General features: G+C 32.9%; 1 protein-coding gene across 1 annotated transcript; it reads left to right on the top strand.

Moving 5' to 3' along the window:
• Positions 1-3,604: 3,604 nt before the first annotated feature.
• On the top strand, positions 3,605-19,592 carry LOC134701030 (uncharacterized). Its single transcript, XM_063562173.1, has 6 exons — positions 3,605-3,847; positions 16,610-16,728; positions 17,070-17,124; positions 17,854-18,040; positions 18,525-18,633; positions 19,310-19,592. The coding sequence occupies exons 1-6, from the start codon at positions 3,724-3,726 to the stop codon at positions 19,475-19,477; spliced, it is 762 nt and encodes a 253-aa protein (XP_063418243.1). The 5' UTR covers positions 3,605-3,723; the 3' UTR covers positions 19,478-19,592.
• The last annotated feature ends 6,529 nt before the right edge of the window (positions 19,593-26,121 follow it).

Below are 26,121 nucleotides of genomic sequence, written 5' to 3'. Positions count from 1 at the left end.
ACAGTAATAGAGGCGTACACATATATATTTGGAAAATGAGCATTGGTCAGAATCAAGCCAAAAACTAATAAAATTACATTATATAAATTATGTATTTATTCTCAAATTGTTTACTTGACTTAGTGTCAGAGTTCATACTTGATCTCCTTAATTCAAAACAGTCACCAATAGAACAGCCCAGTTTTTCCATAAGAGTAACATTTTTTGGGGTCAAGAGCCATAAAAATTTAGAAGATTTTAAATTTATAAAATTCTAACAATTGTTAGAAATGTCTTGGAAAAATCGTCCCTTTGAATATCATAAAGAGGGCATTCTAATAAAAAATGAAGCTCATCTTCACCTTTACTGAGTGAGCAATTAGAACAAAGACGCTCAATTCTTTCTATATGTTTTTTTTAATATCTGTTTGTCTCAATTTTTAAAGAGTGAGCGTTTGTTCTTAATTTACAAATTGACTGTCTTTTTTTAAGGTCCTGTAATTCTAAATATTTTCTTTTTTAAAACAATTTTTCCCTTTTTCGGAGTTAATTGTTTGATACTTCAGTTTATTCCAAAATGTGAAATAACTTTTACATAGTTTATTTTTAACATACTGACATAAAGAACCAATTGTTTGGTCAAAAGGTAATTCAATCTCTCTCTGAATATAATCTATACTAGAATACCATAAGAACTATGTAACTGTATGTTTAAAACATATAAATGCATCAAATAATAATCTTTCTTTCCAACGTTCCAGTCTACAAATTTGTTTTTCGTTCATTTTTTTACATAAATAAGGCCGTTAGTTTTCTCGTTTGAATTGTTTTACATTGTCTTATCGGGCCCTTTTATATCTGACTATGCGGTATGGGCTTTGCTCGTTGTTGAAGGCCGTATGGTGACCTATAGTTGTTAATATTTGTTTCATTTTGGTCTCTGTGGATAGTTGTCTCATTGGCAATTATACCACATCTTCTTTTTTTTATTTTATGTATGACAATATTTTTACATTGATAAATTTATAGTAAAATACAAAGGAATTCTACGAATCTCTGACATTACAGTTATATTACTTGACTTTCTGTTTACACCAAGAATGTATTTCATAAATTTGGTATGAGCTTTTTCAGAAGAATCCTGACCAGAAACTTGTTCCTATAGAACGTTCTATACTATACTAGATATATATATATATATATAATATTCAGACAACAATGGATCCTGTAGACTGCCCAGGGGATCCTGTAGAACGTCCTTTAGTGTATACATGATAAACAAACAATATAAGGAATCCTATAGAACGTTCTGTAGTAAATATACAGGGTTCATACAACAGGGGATCATGTAGAACGCCCTCACATAGCTTTATTGTAAACAAGTAACAATGGTTCCTATAGAACGTCCCGCTATAGTAGAATGGTCAGACAACAGGGGGTCAGATTACAGATTCGTTTATTTAAACGCAGACCAGTTTAAACATCCTCTCACACTCCTGTAAAGCCTTAATTTAGTACGTGTAATATGTTTAACATGTGTAGGCTATATCTTTTTTTTCAATTTGCCTACATAAAAATACTCTTTTAAACGGATAATACAAATATTATTAATTCCATAGTACATCCAAAGCCATGGGACCACGTGCATGTGACATTTGCAGGTCTTTACAACATAATTAAGGCACTTTTAAAGTACTACTGTTTATCATATCTATATCAAATGTATCTATGTATTTTATAAAGGAATCTGTATATATATTTTTTCACAATGATATATGCTACTGTAATGCGGTACATTTTCCTTTTTTCATGTGATAAAAAATAAATAAAGCAAATTCACCGTGTTACATGAAAGATAATGATTTTGAGTCGTTTATTTTAATAGTTGTACATGTTGAGAATATTCTATTTTTAGAATAAGTATTTTCAGAATCGTTTATAAATAGCCTATAAATAGAATATGCATAATTCATGATTCGTGACGTAGGGCGGTCTACGGGATCCCTTCTTCCGCTTACCATACCTTACATGGCATATAAGAAAGAACTGGTTCCCGGAACTTCAGATGTACCAAAACATGTACTTCAGATCTGACAAACAGACAAAATGTACCCTCTTTTTAAAATTTTTTGCAGTTTTTTTAATATTCAGAATTAAAAGTCCAAAAGTGTCCTACAATGCTCACCAGTCCTTCAGCTTTTATTTGATACCAAAAATACCTAAATATTCTACATATTTTGAAAGTTACACTCATGCGTAGGAACTATTTTGTGTTAAATATGTACTACTTTCTGGTATGTGCTTTCTGGCCGGGCCTGAATTAGTGGTGTTACACCTATTTATGATAAATTAAATGTAAACCAGTGGAATTTGATTTGATGTGTTTTAACCTCACTTTAAGCACCGCTTTTGGGTTATTTCGTGGCGGCCAGTTTTGATTGGTGGGGTGACAATTCTAGTCAATTAAGATTGGAGTCGAGTGCACCCGCACGAGCGTAGTTCGAAGTCTCAACCTCAGTGCACGTGTTGACTGTCTAGTGATTTCAGGAGAAACTACTAAGACCACTAGGCTACCGAAGCCCCCTTACTGCAATGGATGAAAATATTCACATTTTTAAGATCTTGGAACATTATTACTATGGAAATAAATTCCGCCACAGCCGTACGGTGTTCTATAAATGCTTACATATTCATATTATACTATTTGATATCTAATGGTTCATAGTTGTTTCTTGATCCCTTCACTGACTCAATACTTAAACACAATAAACAATACATGCACATCTACAAAGTGAACAAAGTACTCAATCTACAATGATCGTTCTATATACCAAATCTGTACAAAGTTTCATTTTGTATGTTTCTTGATTGCTAAAAACTGAATGGCAAATATTGACTGCATACATTTGTATCTAGGACAACAAAAAACTGGAATAAAATTTAATGGCTAACAGTATTAGATATATTAAAAGGAAAAACACAATTTCGTACACATCAATTGTCACATAAACTATTAAAATATACCGACCACATGCATCTTGACTTCCTAAGAAGCCAGGTATCACCAGCAGACTTTTGGTTTTGATAACATGTCAGGGGTATGTATTTAATGTATTATACCGTACGGATTAATAAGGGTCTAAATGGGGTTAACAACACAAAAAGGATGGAAAAGTATGCCAAAACAAAAAAAGGATAGAGAATAATTACTAGTTACTTAACTTTAAAGAATAGAGAATAATGTAAAAAAGATAGAGAAAAATTGTTTTAAAAATCAGAATAAATAATTGAATTGGGGGGCCTCAGCCAGACCCTCTAAAAGTGCTTTGTTAAAATTCATATGAGGAACATAATAATATACATTTAAAAGAACGTAAAAATTTCCTACTTTTTCTTCCTGTATATTAATAATGCATACAAATTGACTTCCTCTTTTTTGTGATTTTTTTTTTATTATTTGGGAAAAATTACCTGAGTGAAGCGAGGAAGATCAACATATGATGATTCGCATATGACCTTTCTCGTTTAAGTGTAAAGAAATTGTGTTCTTATATATCTCAGTCATATAAAACCACATTGTCTTTTCCTTTACAGATTTTCTAAAGATAGAAGTATATAAAGTCATGATTGTACATAGTTTCATGATATTATTCGGTTTATCTTGACAGATAAGCAGGTGCGTGACTTTTAAAAGCTTGTTTTGGACATATTCAAGAAGGAAGCCTTGGACGAAAATCTGGAATAATGTTGTCGTTCGCTTTTGTATTTGTTTTTGTCGGCCTTGTGGCTGCTAATATAACGGGAACTAAACCCACCTCGGGTACATGCCTGTGCGTAGCTGGTTCCCATGTCAATGCCCATACGTCAGGTTAGTCTTAATCTCCTATTTATTTTGATCTTAAATGTGTTCAAACTAGATGTAGTTTTTAGCTCACCTGTCCCGAAGGGACAAGTGAGCTTATGCCATCACTTGGCGTCCGTCGTCGTCCGTCGTCTGTCGTCTGTCGTCCGTCGTCTGTCGTCGTCCGTCGTCGTCTGTCGTCGTCCGTCGTCGTCTGTCGTCGTAAACTATTTCAAGAATCTTCTCCTCTGAAACTACTGGGCCAAATACTTTCAAACTTTAACTGAATGTTCCTTAGGGTATCTAATTTATAAATTGTATCCGAAGTTTTGATCTATCAACAACCATGGTCGCCATTGCTAAAAATAGAACATAGGGGTCAAATGCAGTTTTTGGCTTATAACTCAAAAACCAAAGCATTTAGAGCAAATCTGACCTGGGCTTATATTGTTTATCAGGTCAAGATCTATCTGCCCTGAAATTTTCAGATGAATCAGACAACCCGTTGTTGGGTTGCTGCCCCTGAATTGGTAATTTTAAAGAAATTTTGCTGTTTTTGGTTATTATCTTGAATATTATTATAGATAGAGATAAACTGTAAACAGCAATAATGTTCAACAAAATAAGATTTACAAATAAGTCAACATGACGGAAATGGTCAGTTGACCCCTTTAGGAGTTATTGCCCTTTATAGTAAATTTTTAACCATTTTTCATAAATCTTAGTAATCTTTTACAAAAATCTTCTCCGCTGAAACTACTGGGCAAAATACTTCCAAACTTTAACTGAATGTTCCTTAGGGTATCTAGTTTGTAAATTGTATCCGAAGTTACGATCTATCAACAAACATGGTGATCATTGCTAAAAATAGAACATGGGGGTCAAATGCAGTTTTTGGCTTATAACTCAAAAACCAAAGCATTTAGAGCAAATCTGACCTGGGCTTATATTGTTTATCAGGTCAAGATCTATCTGCCCTGAAATTTTCAGATGAATCAGACAACCTGTTGTTGGGTTGCTGCCCCTGAATTGATAATTTTAAGGAAATTTTGCTGTTTTTGGTTATTATGTTGAATATTATTATAGATAGAGATAAACTGTAAACAGCAATAATGTTCAGCAAAGTAAGATTTACAAATAAGTCAACATGACGGAAATGGTCAGTTGACCCCTTTAGGAGTTATTGCCCTTTATAGTCAATTTTTAACCATTTTTCGTAAATCTTAGTAATCTTTTACAAAAATCTTCTCCGCTGAAACTACTGGGCAAAATACTTCCAAACTTTAACTGAATGTTCCTTAGGTTATCTAGTTTGTAAATTGTATCCGAAGTTATGATCTATCAACAAACATGGTGATCATTGCTAAAAATAGAACATGGGGGTCAAATGCAGTTTTTGGCTTATAACTCAAAAACCAAAGCATTTAGAGCAAATCTGACCTGGGCTTATATTGTTTATCAGGTCAAGATCTATCTGCCCTGAAATTTTCAGATGAATCAGACAACCTGTTGTTGGGTTGCTGCCCCTGAATTGATAATTTTAAGGAAATTTTGCTATTTTTGGTTATTATGTTGAATATTATTATAGATAGAGATAAACTGTAAACAGCAATAATGTTCAGCAAAATAAGATTTACAAATAAGTCAACATGACGGAAATGGTCAGTTGACCCCTTTAGGAGTTATTGCCCTTTATAGTCAATTTTTAACCATTTTTCGTAGATCTTAGTAATCTTTTACAAAAATCTTCTCCGCTGAAACTACTGGGCAAAATACTTCCAAACTTTAACTGAATGTTCCTTAGGGTATCTAGTTTGTAAATTGTATCCGAAGTTATGATCTATCAACAAACATGGTGATCATTGCTAAAAATAGAACATGGGGGTCAAATGCAGTTTTTGGCTTATAACTCAAAAACCAAAGCATTTAGAGCAAATCTGACCTGGGCTTATATTGTTTATCAGGTCAAGATCTATCTGCCCTGAAATTTTCAGATGAATCAGACAACCTGTTGTTGGGTTGCTGCCCCTGAATTGATAATTTTAAGGAAATTTTGCTATTTTTGGTTATTATGTTGAATATTATTATAGATAGAGATAAACTGTAAACAGCAATAATGTTCAGCAAAATAAGATTTACAAATAAGTCAACATGACGGAAATGGTCAGTTGACCCCTTTAGGAGTTATTGCCCTTTATAGTCAATTTTTAACCATTTTTCGTAGATCTTAGTAATCTTTTACAAAAATCTTCTCCGCTGAAACTACTGGGCAAAATACTTCCAAACTTTAACTGAATGTTCCTTAGGGTATCTAGTTTGTAAATTGTATCCGAAGTTATGATCTATCAACAAACATGGTGATCATTGCTAAAAATAGAACATGGGGGTCAAATGCAGTTTTTGGCTTATAACTCAAAAACCAAAGCATTTAGAGCAAATCTGACCTGGGCTTATATTGTTTATCAGGTCAAGATCTATCTGCCCTGAAATTTTCAGATGAATCAGACAACCTGTTGTTGGGTTGCTGCCCCTGAATTGATAATTTTAAGGAAATTTTGCTGTTTTTGGTTATTATGTTGAATATTATTATAGATAGAGATAAACTGTAAACAGCAATAATGTTCAGCAAAGTAAGATTTACAAATAGGTCAACATGACGGAAATGGTCAGTTGACCCCTTTAGGAGTTATTGCCCTTTATAGTAAATTTTTAACCATTTTTCGTAGATCTTAGTAATCTTTTACAAAAATCTTCTCCGCTGAAACTACTGGGCAAAATACTTCCAAACTTTAACTGAATGTTCCTTAGGGTATCTAGTTTGTAAATTGTATCCGAAGTTATGATCTATCAACAAACATGGTGATCATTGCTAAAAATAGAACATGGGGGTCAAATGCAGTTTTTGGCATATAACTCAAAAACCAAAGCATTTAGAGCAAATCTGACCTGGGCTTATATTGTTTATCAGGTCAAGATCTATCTGCCCTGAAATTTTCAGATGAATCAGACAACCTGTTGTTGGGTTGCTGCCCCTAAATTGATAATTTTAAGGAAATTTTGCTGTTTTTGGTTATTATGTTGAATATTATTAAAGATAGAGATAAACTGTAAACAGCAATAATGTTCAGCAAAATAAGATTTACAAATAAGTCAACATGACGGAAATGGTCAGTTGACCCCTTTAGGAGTTATTGCCCTTTATAGTAAATTTTTAACCATTTTTCATAAATCTTAGTAATCTTTTACAAAAATCTTCTCCGCTGAAACTACTGGGCAAAATACTTCCAAACTTTAACTGAATGTTCCTTAGGGTATCTAGTTTGTAAATTGTATCCGAAGTTACGATCTATCAACAAACATGGTGATCATTGCTAAAAATAGAACATGGGGGTCAAATGCAGTTTTTGGCTTATAACTCAAAAACCAAAGCATTTAGAGCAAATCTGACCTGGGCTTATATTGTTTATCAGGTCAAGATCTATCTGCCCTGAAATTTTCAGATGAATCAGACAACCTGTTGTTGGGTTGCTGCCCCTGAATTGATAATTTTAAGGAAATTTTGCTGTTTTTGGTTATTATGTTGAATATTATTATAGATAGAGATAAACTGTAAACAGCAATAATGTTCAGCAAAGTAAGATTTACAAATAAGTCAACATGACGGAAATGGTCAGTTGACCCCTTTAGGAGTTATTGCCCTTTATAGTCAATTTTTAACCATTTTTCGTAAATCTTAGTAATCTTTTACAAAAATCTTCTCCGCTGAAACTACTGGGCAAAATACTTCCAAACTTTAACTGAATGTTCCTTAGGGTATCTAGTTTGTAAATTGTATCCGAAGTTATGATCTATCAACAAACATGGTGATCATTGCTAAAAATAGAACATGGGGGTCAAATGCAGTTTTTGGCTTATAACTCAAAAACCAAAGCATTTAGAGCAAATCTGACCTGGGCTTATATTGTTTATCAGGTCAAGATCTATCTGCCCTGAAATTTTCAGATGAATCAGACAACCTGTTGTTGGGTTGCTGCCCCTGAATTGATAATTTTAAGGAAATTTTGCTGTTTTTGGTTATTATGTTGAATATTATTATAGATAGAGATAAACTGTAAACAGCAATAATGTTCAGCAAAGTAAGATTTACAAATAGGTCAACATGACGGAAATGGTCAGTTGACCCCTTTAGGAGTTATTGCCCTTTATAGTCAATTTTTAACCATTTTTCGTAGATCTTAGTAATCTTTTACAAAAATCTTCTCCGCTGAAACTACTGGGCAAAATACTTCCAAACTTTAACTGAATGTTCCTTAGGGTATCTAGTTTGTAAATTGTATCCGAAGTTATGATCTATCAACAAACATGGTGATCATTGCTAAAAATAGAACATGGGGGTCAAATGCAGTTTTTGGCATATAACTCAAAAACCAAAGCATTTAGAGCAAATCTGACCTGGGCTTATATTGTTTATCAGGTCAAGATCTATCTGCCCTGAAATTTTCAGATGAATCAGACAACCTGTTGTTGGGTTGCTGCCCCTAAATTGATAATTTTAAGGAAATTTTGCTGTTTTTGGTTATTATGTTGAATATTATTAAAGATAGAGATAAACTGTAAACAGCAATAATGTTCAGCAAAATAAGATTTACAAATAAGTCAACATGACGGAAATGGTCAGTTGACCCCTTTAGGAGTTATTGCCCTTTATAGTAAATTTTTAACCATTTTTCATAAATCTTAGTAATCTTTTACAAAAATCTTCTCCGCTGAAACTACTGGGCAAAATACTTCCAAACTTTAACTGAATGTTCCTTAGGGTATCTAGTTTGTAAATTGTATCCGAAGTTACGATCTATCAACAAACATGGTGATCATTGCTAAAAATAGAACATGGGGGTCAAATGCAGTTTTTGGCTTATAACTCAAAAACCAAAGCATTTAGAGCAAATCTGACCTGGGCTTATATTGTTTATCAGGTCAAGATCTATCTGCCCTGAAATTTTCAGATGAATCAGACAACCTGTTGTTGGGTTGCTGCCCCTGAATTGATAATTTTAAGGAAATTTTGCTGTTTTTGGTTATTATGTTGAATATTATTATAGATAGAGATAAACTGTAAACAGCAATAATGTTCAGCAAAGTAAGATTTACAAATAAGTCAACATGACGGAAATGGTCAGTTGACCCCTTTAGGAGTTATTGCCCTTTATAGTCAATTTTTAACCATTTTTCGTAAATCTTAGTAATCTTTTACAAAAATCTTCTCCGCTGAAACTACTGGGCAAAATACTTCCAAACTTTAACTGAATGTTCCTTAGGGTATCTAGTTTGTAAATTGTATCCGAAGTTATGATCTATCAACAAACATGGTGATCATTGCTAAAAATAGAACATGGGGGTCAAATGCAGTTTTTGGCTTATAACTCAAAAACCAAAGCATTTAGAGCAAATCTGACCTGGGCTTATATTGTTTATCAGGTCAAGATCTATCTGCCCTGAAATTTTCAGATGAATCAGACAACCTGTTGTTGGGTTGCTGCCCCTAAATTGATAATTTTAAGGAAATTTTGCTGTTTTTGGTTATTATGTTGAATATTATTAAAGATAGAGATAAACTGTAAACAGCAATAATGTTCAGCAAAATAAGATTTACAAATAAGTCAACATGACGGAAATGGTCAGTTGACCCCTTTAGGAGTTATTGCCCTTTATAGTCAATTTTTAACCATTTTTCGTAGATCTTAGTAATCTTTTACAAAAATCTTCTCCGCTGAAACTACTGGGCAAAATACTTCCAAACTTTAACTGAATGTTCCTTAGGGTATCTAGTTTGTAAATTGTATCCGAAGTTATGATCTATCAACAAACATGGTGATCATTGCTAAAAATAGAACATGGGGGTCAAATGCAGTTTTTGGCTTATAACTCAAAAACCAAAGCATTTAGAGCAAATCTGACCTGGGCTTATATTGTTTATCAGGTCAAGATCTATCTGCCCTGAAATTTTCAGATGAATCAGACAACCTGTTGTTGGGTTGCTGCCCCTGAATTGATAATTTTAAGGAAATTTTGCTATTTTTGGTTATTATGTTGAATATTATTATAGATAGAGATAAACTGTAAACAGCAATAATGTTCAGCAAAATAAGATTTACAAATAAGTCAACATGACGGAAATGGTCAGTTGACCCCTTTAGGAGTTATTGCCCTTTATAGTCAATTTTTAACCATTTTTCGTAGATCTTAGTAATCTTTTACAAAAATCTTCTCCGCTGAAACTACTGGGCAAAATACTTCCAAACTTTAACTGAATGTTCCTTAGGGTATCTAGTTTGTAAATTGTATCCGAAGTTATGATCTATCAACAAACATGGTGATCATTGCTAAAAATAGAACATGGGGGTCAAATGCAGTTTTTGGCTTATAACTCAAAAAACAAAGCATTTAGAGCAAATCTGACCTGGGCTTATATTGTTTATCAGGTCAAGATCTATCTGCCCTGAAATTTTCAGATGAATCAGACAACCTGTTGTTGGGTTGCTGCCCCTGAATTGATAATTTTAAGGAAATTTTGCTGTTTTTGGTTATTATGTTGAATATTATTATAGATAGAGATAAACTGTAAACAGCAATAATGTTCAGCAAAGTAAGATTTACAAATAGGTCAACATGACGGAAATGGTCAGTTGACCCCTTTAGGAGTTATTGCCCTTTATAGTCAATTTTTAACCATTTTTCGTAGATCTTAGTAATCTTTTACAAAAATCTTCTCCGCTGAAACTACTGGGCAAAATACTTCCAAACTTTAACTGAATGTTCCTTAGGGTATCTAGTTTGTAAATTGTATCCGAAGTTATGATCTATCAACAAACATGGTGATCATTGCTAAAAATAGAACATGGGGGTCAAATGCAGTTTTTGGCATATAACTCAAAAACCAAAGCATTTAGAGCAAATCTGACCTGGGCTTATATTGTTTATCAGGTCAAGATCTATCTGCCCTGAAATTTTCAGATGAATCAGACAACCTGTTGTTGGGTTGCTGCCCCTAAATTGATAATTTTAAGGAAATTTTGCTGTTTTTGGTTATTATGTTGAATATTATTAAAGATAGAGATAAACTGTAAACAGCAATAATGTTCAGCAAAATAAGATTTACAAATAAGTCAACATGACGGAAATGGTCAGTTGACCCCTTTAGGAGTTATTGCCCTTTATAGTCAATTTTTAACCATTTTTCGTAGATCTTAGTAATCTTTTACAAAAATCTTCTCCGCTGAAACTACTGGGCAAAATACTTCCAAACTTTAACTGAATGTTCCTTAGGGTATCTAGTTTGTAAATTGTATCCGAAGTTATGATCTATCAACAAACATGGTGATCATTGCTAAAAATAGAACATGGGGGTCAAATGCAGTTTTTGGCATATAACTCAAAAACCAAAGCATTTAGAGCAAATCTGACCTGGGCTTATATTGTTTATCAGGTCAAGATCTATCTGCCCTGAAATTTTCAGATGAATCAGACAACCTGTTGTTGGGTTGCTGCCCCTGAATTGATAATTTTAAGGAAATTTTGCTGTTTTTGGTTATTATGTTGAATATTATTATAGATAGAGATAAACTGTAAACAGCAATAATGTTCAGCAAAGTAAGATTTACAAATAAGTCAACATGACGGAAATGGTCAGTTGACCCCTTTAGGGGTTATTGCCCTTTATAGTCAATTTTTAACCATTTTTCGTAAATCTTAGTAATCTTTTACAAAAATCTTCTCCGCTGAAACTACTGGGCAAAATACTTCCAAACTTTAACTGAATGTTCCTTAGGGTATCTAGTTTGTAAATTGTATCCGAAGTTATGATCTATCAACAAACATGGACGCCATTGCTAAAAATAGAACATGGGGGTCAAATGCAGTTTTTGGCTTATAACTCAAAAACCAAAGCATTTAGAGCAAATATGACCTGGGGTTATATTGTTTATCAGGTCAAGATCTATCTGCCCTGAAATTTTCAGATGAATCAGACAACTGTTGTTGGGTTGCTGCCCCTGAATTGATAATTTTAAGGAAATTTTGCTGTTTTTGGTTATTATGTTGAATATTATTATAGATAGAGATAAACTGTAAACAGCAATAATGTTCCGCAAAGTAAGATTTACAAATAAGTCAACATGACGGAAATGATCAGTTGACCCCTTTAGGAGTTATTGCCCTTTAAAGACTTTTTTCACAATTTGTTCATCATGTTGACTTACTTTAAAAAATCTTCTCCTTTGAAACTGCTGTATCAATTTCAGCCAAACTTAGGCTAAATGAGTTTCAGAGTATCTAGTATAAATTTTATATTTTATTTCCTTGTATGTCAAGAAACATAGCTACTATGGCTAAAATAGAACATAGGAGAAAATGATTATTTTTTTTGGCTTTTGAAGAAAATAGGACGATCCAAAAAACATTTAAATAAATTGAAAAGCCAAAATAATCATTGATGAGAGATTTAACCAAAAGAATTAAGGTGAGCGATTCAGGCTCTTGAGAGCCTCTTGTTAAAGATTTTATTTTGTTTTGGATTTTTGTATTGACATTTTTTTTAAAGGGCGCACATCAGGGAATTTCAATATTAACTTTGGTATTATGATAGACTGTCCTTGCGCACATACATATTTTATAAGCAATCCAAGGCTATCCGAATAAGAACTATGGCATTAAGACCCTGCTTTTGGACAAAAGTTTGATGTTAATCTAAAGAAAATCAAAATACACAGCTTCACAAGTATGACGGAGGTTTAAAATGAAATAATTTTAAAACTCCATCCAAAATGAGAATTATATATTCAATTTGTTAAAATGCTTAGATTTTCCTTAATATTATTTTTTAGACCTTTTACCAGAAAAAGTAAACGTATGGGCGATGAACATATTGGCTTTGGTATCGTACACCTTCGCTTAATTTTTTTTTAATGTGGTGATTTCGGAAAACGAAACTATGAGAATTATTTTCTCTGTTCGCTGAGAGCCCTTACATCAAAACTTTTGGTTGACCTGTTCACGGTGGGTATGGTTGTCCTGCGAGAGAACGTACTGTGCTGGTGATTTGGTCCTGACGGGTGCTGGTGGGTCCTGATTCTGTGCTGGTGGGTTTGTTTACATTGTATCAGAACGGCAATAAAACGACTGTTTTGTTGCTAAATTTTTCTCTGATGTGTCATAAGTACCATGCAAAGTATATTACAACAATATTATATTGCAAAAGTCGTGCAAGTGCGTTAAACGGAATTGTCCTGACGCTGTGCTGGTGATAAGAAAAACGGTCCTGGTTCTGTGCTCATATGTCCTGGTTCTGTGCTTTTATATTTTAGTTAAAAGTGGCATATATTCAAGATCATTGATGCTGTACTGTTATTGACTTATTAGCTGTTGTCTGCTTTCTTGAAATTGACATTGTTGTGAATCTGTTTACTGTTATTATGAAAGAAAAAATACCCCTATTTTTCAATTTTTTTTTTAAACTAACTGTAATCTTATTTTTTGGCCTGTTAATGGAACCCTTCTTGCCCCCTTTGAAGATAAGAAAATATGTTTACGACTTTCGGGATTACGATCATTTTGCAAGATCACCAAAATACGTTGTAATTTATACAATACTTATATAAAGTAGATGATGTGGTATGTTTGTTGTCAATGGACAAATTTCCATAAGAAACCAAAGGAAGTATGTGTTAACAACCATACGTCATCATACGACCTTCAACAATAACCCATAAAATAAAAATGTAAAAGGTTTTGCATAAAAATGGAGAGCAAAAATATAGAACAAAGAACTTTCTTAGCGTTTGAATCATGTCTTAAGCAGCTTAAAACACATTTGTTTGTGAACAATTGAGTGCTGACTATAAGAATGACAATAGTATTGCGGGTTTGTTTGTTTGGTGTTTTTTTTGGTTTTTTTTGGGGGGGATGGGGATAAGTTAGAGCGAGGTTACAGTGAAAGCTTGGAATAGTTTCCCGTAAGATTTAAAAGTTGTATTGTAAAAGAAAAATGTATCTTAAGCTATTTTTTCGAAAGTTCGATAGAACACTAAAAAAAAAATCACTATTTTATGAAAGGGCAGGCTAGAATATGTCAGAGAATGAAGAAGAGATAACCTAGAGAACACTTATAAAATTTCTTAGCTTTATTCATTTCAAAATAAATATGTTTGATAAAGAATTACGGGGGAGGGAGTGAACAATGGGTCCTTCTTTTCTATATATAAATATTTTTTATGAATAAAAATAAAATGTGCCTTGATTATAATTGAAAATGAGTAAATGGAAAAAATACTCAACTAAAATACACTTTTATTTTAATATTGGTAAGTTTTTAAGTTTTGTGTGTCAAACACACCATCTCTGTAGTAATGACTCCTTACTAAGATATTTCACTTCATTCATTTTTTTTCCTGCATTTTTTGATATTGTGAATTCATAGAATTATTATATTAAAATGTAGCCTTAATTTATATTTAAAAAAAAACTGAATCTAAAGCCAGATATATCAAACATTTTTGTTTCCATTTATCCGTTTTCAGGACTTTAACAATCAACAATAACACGCCTGGAAAGTAAAATGCCTTCTCGGCTGTCTGTAATCGACCATTTTTAGACACCCCAGGCTCCTAAAAAAACAAGCCGGGGTGGGGGTTCAAAGATGCAAATTAAGTACTTATATCAATATTTTATCTTTTCGTGTACGGTTTATGACCCCTCCTGTGGCCTGTCAATTCCGAAATGTGCAAACTGCAATAGTATCAAAACAGCACAAACAATGAATAATAGAGATATAATTTTGTACATATATCAAGGGGAAACTTCTTGCAAAGCATTGTTATTTATAGTTCATTATTGTATTTAGTAGAAAAAGAGAATTTAGTGAAAAATAAAATCACTATTTTTGTAGAAAATTCACAGACGTTTGTACAGAGATTTTTGTTATGTTTAGCCTGGGATCAACACAGTGGTTCATTACCGAGTAAAAAAAAATCAAAATGTCTATCTACCTTGCACATTTCAGAAAATTCAGATCAGATAACGAAACTGGTTCCAGCAACATTTATAAGCAATTTAAGATTGTGACCCTCACAGTTTCCATTCACCACAAATATTCTCGTTACAACGAATCATTGTAAATACATAAATACGTGTTGCATGCAGCCTTTTGTTTATCTATTAATATATGTATACGGATAAAGTTATAAAAGGCAGCAGGGTCATCAGGGTGAGGAGTCCATGTCATCTGAAATAAATGCTAAGCATAGATCTAGAAAGCGACATATAATCATGACATTAAAAAAAGTCTCTTCTTTTCGACTTTTTTCGAACAAATTAACGCATAAAATGAAATATATAGTATTGTGAAATTTTTTAACTTATTTTAGATACTATATATATTATTGTTATCTGATATTGGACGAAAGATGTTGCCCTTTTAAGTTATTATGTAATACAAGTTCAGATCATTTGAAAACACATTTTAAACAGCCAAATGGATGCACAAGAACTAAAATAGGTGTCATAGATCCTGTTGGCAACACTTATCTGGCTAATTTTATTGATTTTGTAACATTTGTTTCAAATATGACCAACTTCTAATCCAAAATCACCAGCACCGTATCAGGACCCACCAGCACAATGACAGGACCCACCAGCACAGTATCAGGACATGAATAAATTGAGAAAATGCTAAATTTTAATAAATTGCAATGTTTTTTCACAAAATAGTTTTGTCGTGTGGATTGCAGTATAGAAAGCGGACTCTATGAGCATTTTTGTTTTATTTTTTCAGTTCGAGATTTTCTGAAAATGAGCATTTTTGTGTTACGCTTACTGAAACAGTTTAGAGGGTAATTTTTTTAATGGTTTATATATGAACCCATAAGAAACGAAATTGAAAAATCTCAACTGATTTCTTCCATTTTTTATGAGTGAAAACATCATTTTCGTCTTTGTTTACATTTTTTCATTGATCACCAGCACCCGTCAGGACCGAATCACCAGCACAGTACGTTCTCTCGCAGGACAACCATACCCACCGTGTGTTGCAAGGCAAAATGTCTGTCTCGATCCAATATAAAATATCCTCATTCCCCCTAACCTCAACCAGAACGACCTCTATTACAGGACCTACCAGTTGCATTGTAAATTTGTTATCGTCTTGAATCTGCATGAAATATTTGCCACTGGACGCTTAACAACCAACAATACAAAAAATCCCAGCACAAGAAAGAATACATAAACCAGATTATGAAACACAAAACTCATTAGGTTGAAAGTCAACTACTAATACGGTGTTTAGGAAAGTTCGACGTTTGTCATATTCATAATATTTTATTATTTGATACATGTAGGAGATCGACTCACGATAAAAGTACTTGATTTATGTAGGAAAAGAAAGACAACTCTAATATTTTTTGTTCATTTAAAAAGAGAGCGCTGTATATTTTAGCTGTTGCATATCTTGATCATGTTATTTATGTGTTGTTATTTTTTAGATACTCAATTTTGTCCAATAGTATTTTATTTTAAAACTGTTAATATTTTATATATGCATGTATGATATTGCACCAATATTTGATTTCTCTAAACAAAATGATCTAGGAATATCTACATCGCACAACCACTTTATTTTTCTTGAAGCTTTCATGGACTGATAATGTCATAAATATCACTTTCTTAAAGACATCATTAGACAACACTTAATATCATGTATCTAGTATTTTTCATTTACTTTACATTTGCACCTTTCAGCTGGAACTCATACAGCCGTGCATGCCTCTCTTAATACTGGCGACTGTTACAAATTCCATGGTGGAATCCATACTACAAGCGGGTATACTTTTTATCAGCTTCAGAATGTACATGGCGAGGTTAGTTACTTTTAAACGTAATCATCCATTTCCACTCGAAAAAAGTCATTTCCATTTTTAAAGCTTTGAAGAAACTCGAATTAGTTATTTTTTTTTTAAATATTTACAATGCATGTGCAGATCCAAGATTTTGAAACAGTGGGAGCCCTGACAAGCCAACATTTATTTGGAGTGATACTTTTAATATATATATATGCATTTATGATATGAAACTCTATAATGGATTCCTGTGTCCCCATGCCAAACTCATTCCTACTCCCTAGGCTAATTCTGCCTTTGTATTGATGCAGATAGAAAATGTTGAAACAAATTTTTCTATTATGATATAATATTTTTTTCAGAACTTATGGGTTGCTGGAAACTACCTCAACACAGCAACATCAGGTCACTGTACAAGTATGTATAAAACAATTACTATAGAAAGAAGGTGTTGTATGGCTTGGAATGACCAAATGACATGGACACATGTTTCTGAATGAAAATAGATTTATTGTCTACGGCAATGACATTATGGTAACAACCCAGCCTTACACATACATGTAACACCGAAACACATTTTAAGGAACACATGTTTACATGTACATTGTAAGTACAGTCTTCGACAAAGTTCAACTGCGTACACAATAAGTTAAGAGTTAATCGCAGGTGAAGACATGAGGCGAAGTTAAGACTATTGGAAAATGTAATTATTAATAAGATCTTGCTTTGTTTTATCGGCTGCAATTTCCTCGCATACATTTGAAATACAAGACGTATATTTAAGGTTGAATTTAATTATAAAAAGAAGATTTTTTAGACTAAGTAAATACTATGTAGACTTTTAAACACCAATGATTAGATTATAGCAATATACTCCTGGTCAGACCAGTTGTTTAAAGGTAATAATAAAACGAAATGAGACATTGAGAGCAAATAAATGAAAATGAAATAAAAAAAAAACTACTGCTAGTAAATGTATATCATAGTAAAATCGCGTGTAGAAGTATGTATTACTATTTAATAAAAAAAAAAACATTTGTATATAGGGTAGGGTATTAAGATATGAATTCTTTCTGGGGAAATTCATTTCACATGTATAGGATTTTGTTATAAACATTTGTTACATAACCAGTAACTATTTTAAAGCAACACATTCAACTGGCACAACGTGTAGCGATGCAGTAGCAAAGGATTATGCTTGTAAAATATTGGCCCTCCACAATGCTGGTAAGATCCATCTTTGGAACAAACACCCTTCCGGAGAACATGACAACGCATACGCCTTCAACAACATCAACGACGCATGTCATGGACTTGCTGCATCCCGATCTCAGTAAGTAAGGGAAAGGGCCTCTATCTTTAATTTTACACATTATTGACGCTAATAGTATCCTAAATCACTTCCGCTGCTAGTAGATACCGGTAAAAAAACCTTGTAACATCGTTTTAGAAAAGAGAAGAAAGTCATACGTCAAAAATAAACTGTCACCGTCATTGAAAAAACAAGGACTAGGAAAATCAAAACAATTTATAGAAAACTAAAGTATAAGCAACACAAACACATCTATAACGGGTGATTCGGAAGGTAATCATATCCTGCCCCACTAGTGACACATGTCATGTCGCTCATGGTAATTATATATTCGATGATACGTCTCATTCGTTGATGACACAATTGAGGAAAAGAAGACCACTTTATAATTAATCAGTGAATAATCAGTATAAATGAATGAATAAATAATTAATTAATGAAAAAAAGAAAAAAAAAACCACTTTTGTTTATTCGTCCTACGTACATGTAACATCGTTTTTTTCAGTTACACGTGTGGTGAATGCAGAAACCCAGGTGCTCCCGGAGGTCACGTGTGTCTGGACCGTAAACTTCTTCAATACATCCATGACATAGGATCATCAGGATATATACATGTAAGTTGTAAAAAAAACATAAATTTCTCTGGTTTGATCGCGTTGAGAAAGATAACATAGAAATAGATATATCGTTTGTACTTTAAAGGACTATGGAAATTCGCACTGAATCTGTTTCATATTTGGATCATTTGAAAAAAAAATCTTTCAATTTTGTATAAATTTCACAGGTATGAATTTCGATTTTAGCTTCAACCGAAATTTGTGGTGTACAGCCTTGCAGTTCTGTACTTGTCATCAATTTTAAAAGTCTAATTAAGGATAATAGATTTAACTTTCAGCAAATTTCTTGTGAATATCGCTCATCATGAGTAACAAAAACGAGATTCCTAATGCAAACGAAGAACTCTATCGACAGCAAAGCTATACTGCTTCTTTGAGATACTATTAATTCTTTTTAGTCATAGATATTCTTGTACTTTAATTCAAAATTTTCTAAATTTCTAAAATAAAACAGTCTATCGAAACTGGTTGTATTTCTGAAGAGGACCTAAAATCAAACTATTTCTTATTGATAAATTATTTGGAGACGACAGGCAACACACGTCTTCCTTGAGAAACTCTAACATTTCAATAATTATCCAAGGTTAGAATGAATAAATACAAGAAACATACAGAAATAAAGTTTTCAAAGCCAAATATTTATGACAATATCTTACCTTCTATTTTGTTGTAGGTTAATGAAATAGCAGGTGCTTGTCACAGCTGTCACAGCCGTCATTACAATGGCAAAGCAGTTGACCTCGATAACGGCAGGAACAGCCTCTTTCTGTCAAAGTGCAGAGAATATGGTGGAGTTGAACCATTAAACGAAGGAAATCATATCCATTGTGGTTTCGCTTAGGCTGTGGAAAGCAAATCTTTTGTTTCGCTGACACATTCAACATTTTTATTAAATCTATGTTTAATTTTGAATGTTATTTTAAGCAATCAAGACAGATAATAAAGTTATTCTTCATTATTAGTTATAATTGTTCCAATTAAAAAAAGTCAAAGAGAAACAAAACATTTGTTTTTAATGCCCAAGTTGACTATTTTGTTAAAATTTTAACCATAAACAATAAATCGTAACGTATTCAATAATGTTGAACTATAAAATACTACTTCTAGTGACTCGCTAACATACTAATAAACACACACAATGTAACCTCCAATAATTTGATAACCACAATCAAATTGATATAATTGTTTTGTTAATTTTTCGTTTTATATTAATTATTAAACTTCATTTAATATCCAATACTGCAACACCACCAGGCAACATTATTTCGACATCATGGTTCGACTGTATATATAAAAAAGATGTGGTATGATTGTCAATGAGACAACTCTTCACAAGAGACCAAATGACAAAGACATTATTTGACAGTCATCATTCAGTTTGTAAATCATGCGATGATCGTCATTATTTTCTTACCCGTAACTTACTGTATTTGTTTTTCGTTCATTTTTTTGTTCATAAATTGGGCCGTTTGTTTTCTTATTTGATTTGTTTTACATTATTCTCATTTCCTACCTGATCATGACAACATCCTTAACTAAAAAACAAGAAACTAAAATAGAATAATACAAGACTAACAAAAACCAGAGGCTCCAGGCTTGGAACGGGCGCAAAAATGCCGCGTAGTTGAACATGTTTATGAGATCTCAACCCTCCCCTTATACCTCTAGCCAACGTAGAAAAGTAAACGCATAACAATACGCACATTTAAAATTCAGTTCAAGAGAAGTCCGAGTCTGATGTCAGAAGATTTAACCAAAGAAAGTTAACAAAATGACAATTATACATAAATAACAACAGACTACTAGCAGTTAACTGACATGCCAGCTCCAGACTTCAATTAAACTGAATAACAGATTATGATTTCATCATATGAATATCAGGCACAATCCTTCCCGTTAGGGGTTAAGTATCATACCATCATAACATATATGAGAAGAACATAACCTGGATAGATTTTTCAGAACACACAATGGCTGAACAAATAATACAGGTGACAGAACAACCCTCCTACATACGGAAGCTATAAATGAGGAAACTATTTGAATTAGTGGAACTAAAAAAAACCTAAAACATACATGTAGTCAAAATGTATGCATTTATTATTCTTTTAAGTTTAAAGTTTAAGCTCTTTGAAAGAGTTCAATTTTGTTAGAGAAGTGTACATAACAAATGTGACAAATTGAATGTGTTAAACGTTTAATGTGTATTCTACGTACACATGCTATGTATGGATTTACTTATTCTTAGAAATGTAGACGACATAGTAGAAAAAATAATCTATACAAAATGCTCCAATAGTTATCAAAGGTACAAGCATTATAATTTAGTACGCCAGACGCGCGTTTCGTCTTCATAAGACTCGTCAGTGACGTTCATATCAAAATATTTATAAAGCCAAACAAGTATAAAGTTGAAGAGCATTGAGGATCCAAAATTCCAAAAAGTTGTGCCAAATACGGCTAAGGTAATCCTATCCTGGGATAAGAAAGTCCTGAGTTTTTCGAAAAAAATAAAAGTTTTGCAAACGGGATATTTACATAAATGAACACATCATTGTTATTCATGCCAACACCGAAGTGTTGACTAGTGGGCTATACCCTCGAGGACTAAACGTCCACCAGCAGTGGCATCGACCCAGTGGTGTACATAGTTATCAAAGGTACCATGATTATAATTTAGTACGACAGATAGCGTTTCGTCTAGACAAGACGCACCAGTGACGCTCATATCAAAATATGTATAAAGCCAAACATGTACAAAGTTGAAGAGCATTGAGAATCTAAAGTTCCAAAAAGTTGTGCCAAATACGGCTAAGGTAATCTATGCCTGGGATAAGAAAGTCCTTAGTTTTTCGAAAAAATCAAAGTTTTGCAAACAGGAAAATTTAGTAAATGACCACATTATTGATATTCATGCCAACACCAGTGTGACTACTGGGCTGGTGATACCCTCGGGGACGAAACGACCAAAACTATTGAAACGAACAGTAAATACGCATGTCTAAAACAAAATTTTGATTATCCGTTTTGTATCTTTCTGCTACTTTAATATGACACCCTTCGTGCTTCTGACGATAGTCAACCACATTATAGATTTTTTTTGGTCGAACCTTATATATATTTGTTCATATAAAAGTCAAACGCCCATGTTTATTTTGTGTGGTGCTAATTTGAAATGTGAAAGTGCCAATGAAGGTACGAAAAATAAAATACTAGAGCATAATAAATACCTTGTCATGTCCAGTCTGTTTTGATGTTACTTTTATTTTTGTTTCTCATCCATCTGACGAGAGAAGTAATTTTCAACTGATTTTTGTCGAGCCTGCAACTTTTGTTGCAGAAAGCTCGACATAGGGATAGTGATCCGGCGGCGGCGGCGGCGGCGTTAGCTAACTTCTTAAAAGCTTTATATTTTAGAAGGTAGAAGACCTGGATGCTTCATACTTTGTATATAGATGCCTCATGTTACGAACTTTCCGTCAGTCACATGTCCCTTGTCCTTGATCTCATTTTCATGGTTCAGTGACTATTTGAAAAAAAAGTTAAGAATTTTTGTAATGTTAAATTCTCTCTTATTATAAGTAATTAGATAACTATATTTATTATGTGCGTACTTTACAAGGTCCTCATGCCCGTCATACAGTTTTCACTTGACCTTGACCTCAATTCGTGGACCAGTGAACAAGGTTAAGTTTTGGTGGTCTAGTCAATATCTCAGATACTATAAGCAATAGGTCTAGTATATTCGGTGTATGGAAGGACTGTAAGGTGTACATGTCCAACTGGTAGGTGTCATATGACCTTGACCTCATTTTCATGGTTCAGTGGTTATATTTAAGTTTTTTTGTTTTGGTCTGTTTTTCTTATACTATATGCAATAGGTCTTCTATATTTGGTGTATAGACTGATTGTAAGGTGTAAACGTCTAGCTGACAGGTGTCATCTGACCTTGACCTCATTTTCATGGTTCAGTGGTCAAAGTTAGGTTTTTGAGTTTTGGTCTATTTTTCTAAAACTCTATGCATTAGGTCAACTTTATTTGGTGTATGGAGATATTTTATGATCTATATGTCTGTTACGCAGGTTTTATTTGACCTTGACCTCATTTTCACGGCTTATTGCTCAGTGTTAAGTTCTGGTGTTTTGGTCTCTTTTTTCTGAATTTAAAAGCAATAAGTCAACTATATTTGTTATATTGAAGAATTGTTAGCTGTACATGTCAGCTTGACATGGTTCATCTGACCTTGACCTCAATTTCATGGTTCATTGATCAATGTTTTGTTTTCTTGGTTAATGTTGAGTTTATGTGACAGTTGTAATAAAGCCTTGTATTTGGTCTATGCACATAATATCTATGATTAGTAAAGAAGGCGACACATTTCAGCGTGTGCACTCTTGTTATAGTTTGTTCTTATGTTGTGCTGTTAAACCACTGTCCTAGATTAAGGAAGTGTTGGTGCATGCAATCACGTTAAACCCGCCACATTATGTATGTGTCGGTACCATGTCATGATATAGTTAATCAGTGGTTGTGATACATGTATGTTGCTGAATATCATATATATTTATTTTCAGTTTATTGTGTTATAAATCAAGCCGTTAGTGGTCTCGTTTTAATTGGTTTACATTTTGTTATAATATGGGGACGTTTTATTTGTGGTGTGACGATCTATGGTTGATAACTTCCGTATTATTTAGTCTTTTGTGGAGTGTTGTGTCATTTTGGATTATACCATATACTTTTTTTTTAAAAAGAAAACACACCAAATACTAAAAGAAATCAAAACGAAAGTATAAAAGCGTCGTTAAGTCGCGTTTACTTAAAGTGTCAAAAAGAAGAAAGGAATTGTGATTGAGACAAATGAAACATTACAATTACTGAAGTCAACTGAGACATATGTCACAATCAAGAAAGTCGAATCACTGAATTTATAATATTATTTTTTTATGTTTCCGTACATTTGAGATACCTTTAATTAAACTGTTAAATTCTTTATATATTGAAAATAGTTTTTTGTAAATCATACGAAGTGTTTCGAAATATGATATTTGAACGGTTCTGGATAAAAATTAACCGTCTTTTGTCGTGTTTTTACGTCCCAGAAAATTAGAAATTGTGCATTGTGCGGCAAATGGTCGAATATTTATAAAAGAGGGACGAAAGATACCAAAGGGACAGTCAAACTCATAAATCTAAAACAACGCCATGGCTAAAAATGAAAAAAAGACAAACAGAAAAACAATAGTACACATGACACAACATAGAAAACTAAAGAATAAACAACACGAAAGGTATTTAAAACTGATATTATAATCAGCTCCTGTTATCTTTTAATGACATCCTCTTTGATATAACATTTTTGCGTTGACAATGAAATGATTGAACACGTCCTTATGAATTACACGTTTAATGAAAGGCAGGAACTTACAAACGCTTATTTTGGTGATAAATCATTTTTGCTTTCAAAGAAGAATTTTAATATCAATGTATGTATTTGATCGATAATCATGTGCTCGGAAGAATTCGAAATTCACACGAGCCATTTATCCATAAAACTATCGAAAACAAATGAGAAGAATAACAACTTAAAATGTTGAATGGTGGCACAAGTTGAATTCCTTCAAAACTAAAGATTGTCGTTCAAAATGTTCAGTCTGCTTAAATGAGAAACAAAAAACTTTTTCAAGTCACTTATGAATTCTTAAAATGTACTGGATCTTAGGCTAAGAAAATAAACTCATCATCTATACCAGGATTACATTGAGTTTTTACGGCTGACGCGCGTTTCGTCTAAAAAACACTAATCAATGACGCCAGAATAAAAAAAAACAGCTAAAAAGGCCAAATAAAGAACGAAGTTGAGCATTTAGGACCAAGATTCCTAAAAGTTTTGCCAAATACAGCTTAGGTAATCTATTCCTGAGATAGAAAAGCTTTAGTAATTAAAAAAATCTAAAGTTTTGTAAACAGTTAATTTATAAATATGACTATAATTATCAGTGATAATTCGGACCGTTTGTTTAGTTGAAATAACATTCTACCCCTGAATAGTCTTGCTGAAATACATAAGAATTGGACTAATACTTCATATATGTATAGTTAATTGTTCATACAAATCAAAATGCAACGTATAAAGTAACCAACAAGTTTTAAAAATTAGAATATACTTGAAAGTCAGGTTACATCTCACTAAAGATACCACGCTTATAATGGTGGTAAACTAGTTACTCTTTAATTTAGGTTTGATATGTAAGTTAAATTGTTTTCTTATTTTTAGATTATGATTTACACTAAAAGGTTATAAAATCCCCCAAAAAAACGAACTCCTAGGAAATGTCAAAACGGAAAGTTACCAAATCAAAAGCCCAAAACACGTCAAACGAATGGATATATGTAACATCTGTCATATTCATGACTTGACACATGCAAATATATTAAATAATCAATGCTTTTAGGTTTATAATTTTGACCAACATTATTAAGAAGAGATAAAGTTACGATACTGTTGTCAGGCCATTACAGATTGCATATTTTGGCGTTAATATTGATTCACTTATAGGGTCTTTGCATCGGAACTTAATACATTTATTCAAAAAACAGTTGTTGGCATGACACAGGTTATGTTCTTCTCATATACGTTATGATGGTATGATACTAAACCCCCAACGGGAAGGATTGTGCCTGATGTTTATATGATTAAATCATAATCCTTCAGTCAGTTTAATTGAAGTCTGAAGCTGGCATGGCAGTTGACTGCTAGTAGTCTGTTGTTATTTATGTATTATTGCCATTTTGTTTATTTTCTTTGGTTGCATCTTCTGACATCTGACTCGGACTTCTCATCAACTGAATTTTAATGTGCGTATTGTTATGCGTTTAATTTTCTACATTGGCTAGAGGTATAGGGGGAGGGTTGAGATCTCACAAACCTGTTTAACCCCGCCTCATGTTTGTGCCTGTCCCAAGTCAGGAGCCTCTGGCCTTTGTTAGTCTTGTAATATTTCAATTTTAGTTTCTTGTGTACAATTCGGAAATTAGCATGGCGTTCATTATCACTGAACTAGTATATATTTGTTTGGGGGCCAGCTGAAGGACGCCTCCGGGTGCGGGAATTTCTCGCTACATTGAAGACCTGTTGGTGACCTTGTTTTTTCTATGGTCGGGTTGTTGTCTCTTTGACACATTCCCCATTTCCATTCTCAATTTTATTCATAGAAAAAGGATTGAGATCTCACAAAACGTATTTAATCACGCTGTATTTTTGCGCCTGTAACAAGTCAGGAGCCTATGTCCATTGTAATAGTCATCAAACATATTCTTGAATAAATCTAAGCTTGACTAAGGTACAAGGTATTCAGAAAATAAAAACAACTTTCAATTTAAAAGAAAACCAGCCATAACTGAATTTGCATATTTTGTAAAATTTCTTGATTTTTCATGTTTTTCAAGTCCTTAAAATTTAGATTTTAGTATTTTGTTTTGGA

The sequence above is a fragment of the Mytilus trossulus genome, unplaced genomic scaffold, assembly GCF_036588685.1.
Source record: "Mytilus trossulus isolate FHL-02 unplaced genomic scaffold, PNRI_Mtr1.1.1.hap1 h1tg000211l__unscaffolded, whole genome shotgun sequence".
NCBI lineage: Eukaryota > Metazoa > Mollusca > Bivalvia > Mytilida > Mytilidae > Mytilus > Mytilus trossulus.
The sequence above is the reverse complement of the archived record's forward strand: the minus strand, read 5'-3'. Positions and strand labels throughout refer to the sequence as shown.

Coding starts and splice junctions, on each gene's coding strand:
- LOC134701030 (XM_063562173.1), top strand. CDS start 3,724: ATGTTGTCGTTCGCTTTTGTATTTGTTTTTGTCGGCCTTGTGGCTGCT. Junction 3,848..16,609: donor TGTCAATGCCCATACGTCAG/GTTAGTCTTAAT, acceptor TGCACCTTTCAG/CTGGAACTCATACAGCCGTG. Junction 18,041..18,524: donor CTTGCTGCATCCCGATCTCA/GTAAGTAAGGGA, acceptor CGTTTTTTTCAG/TTACACGTGTGGTGAATGCA.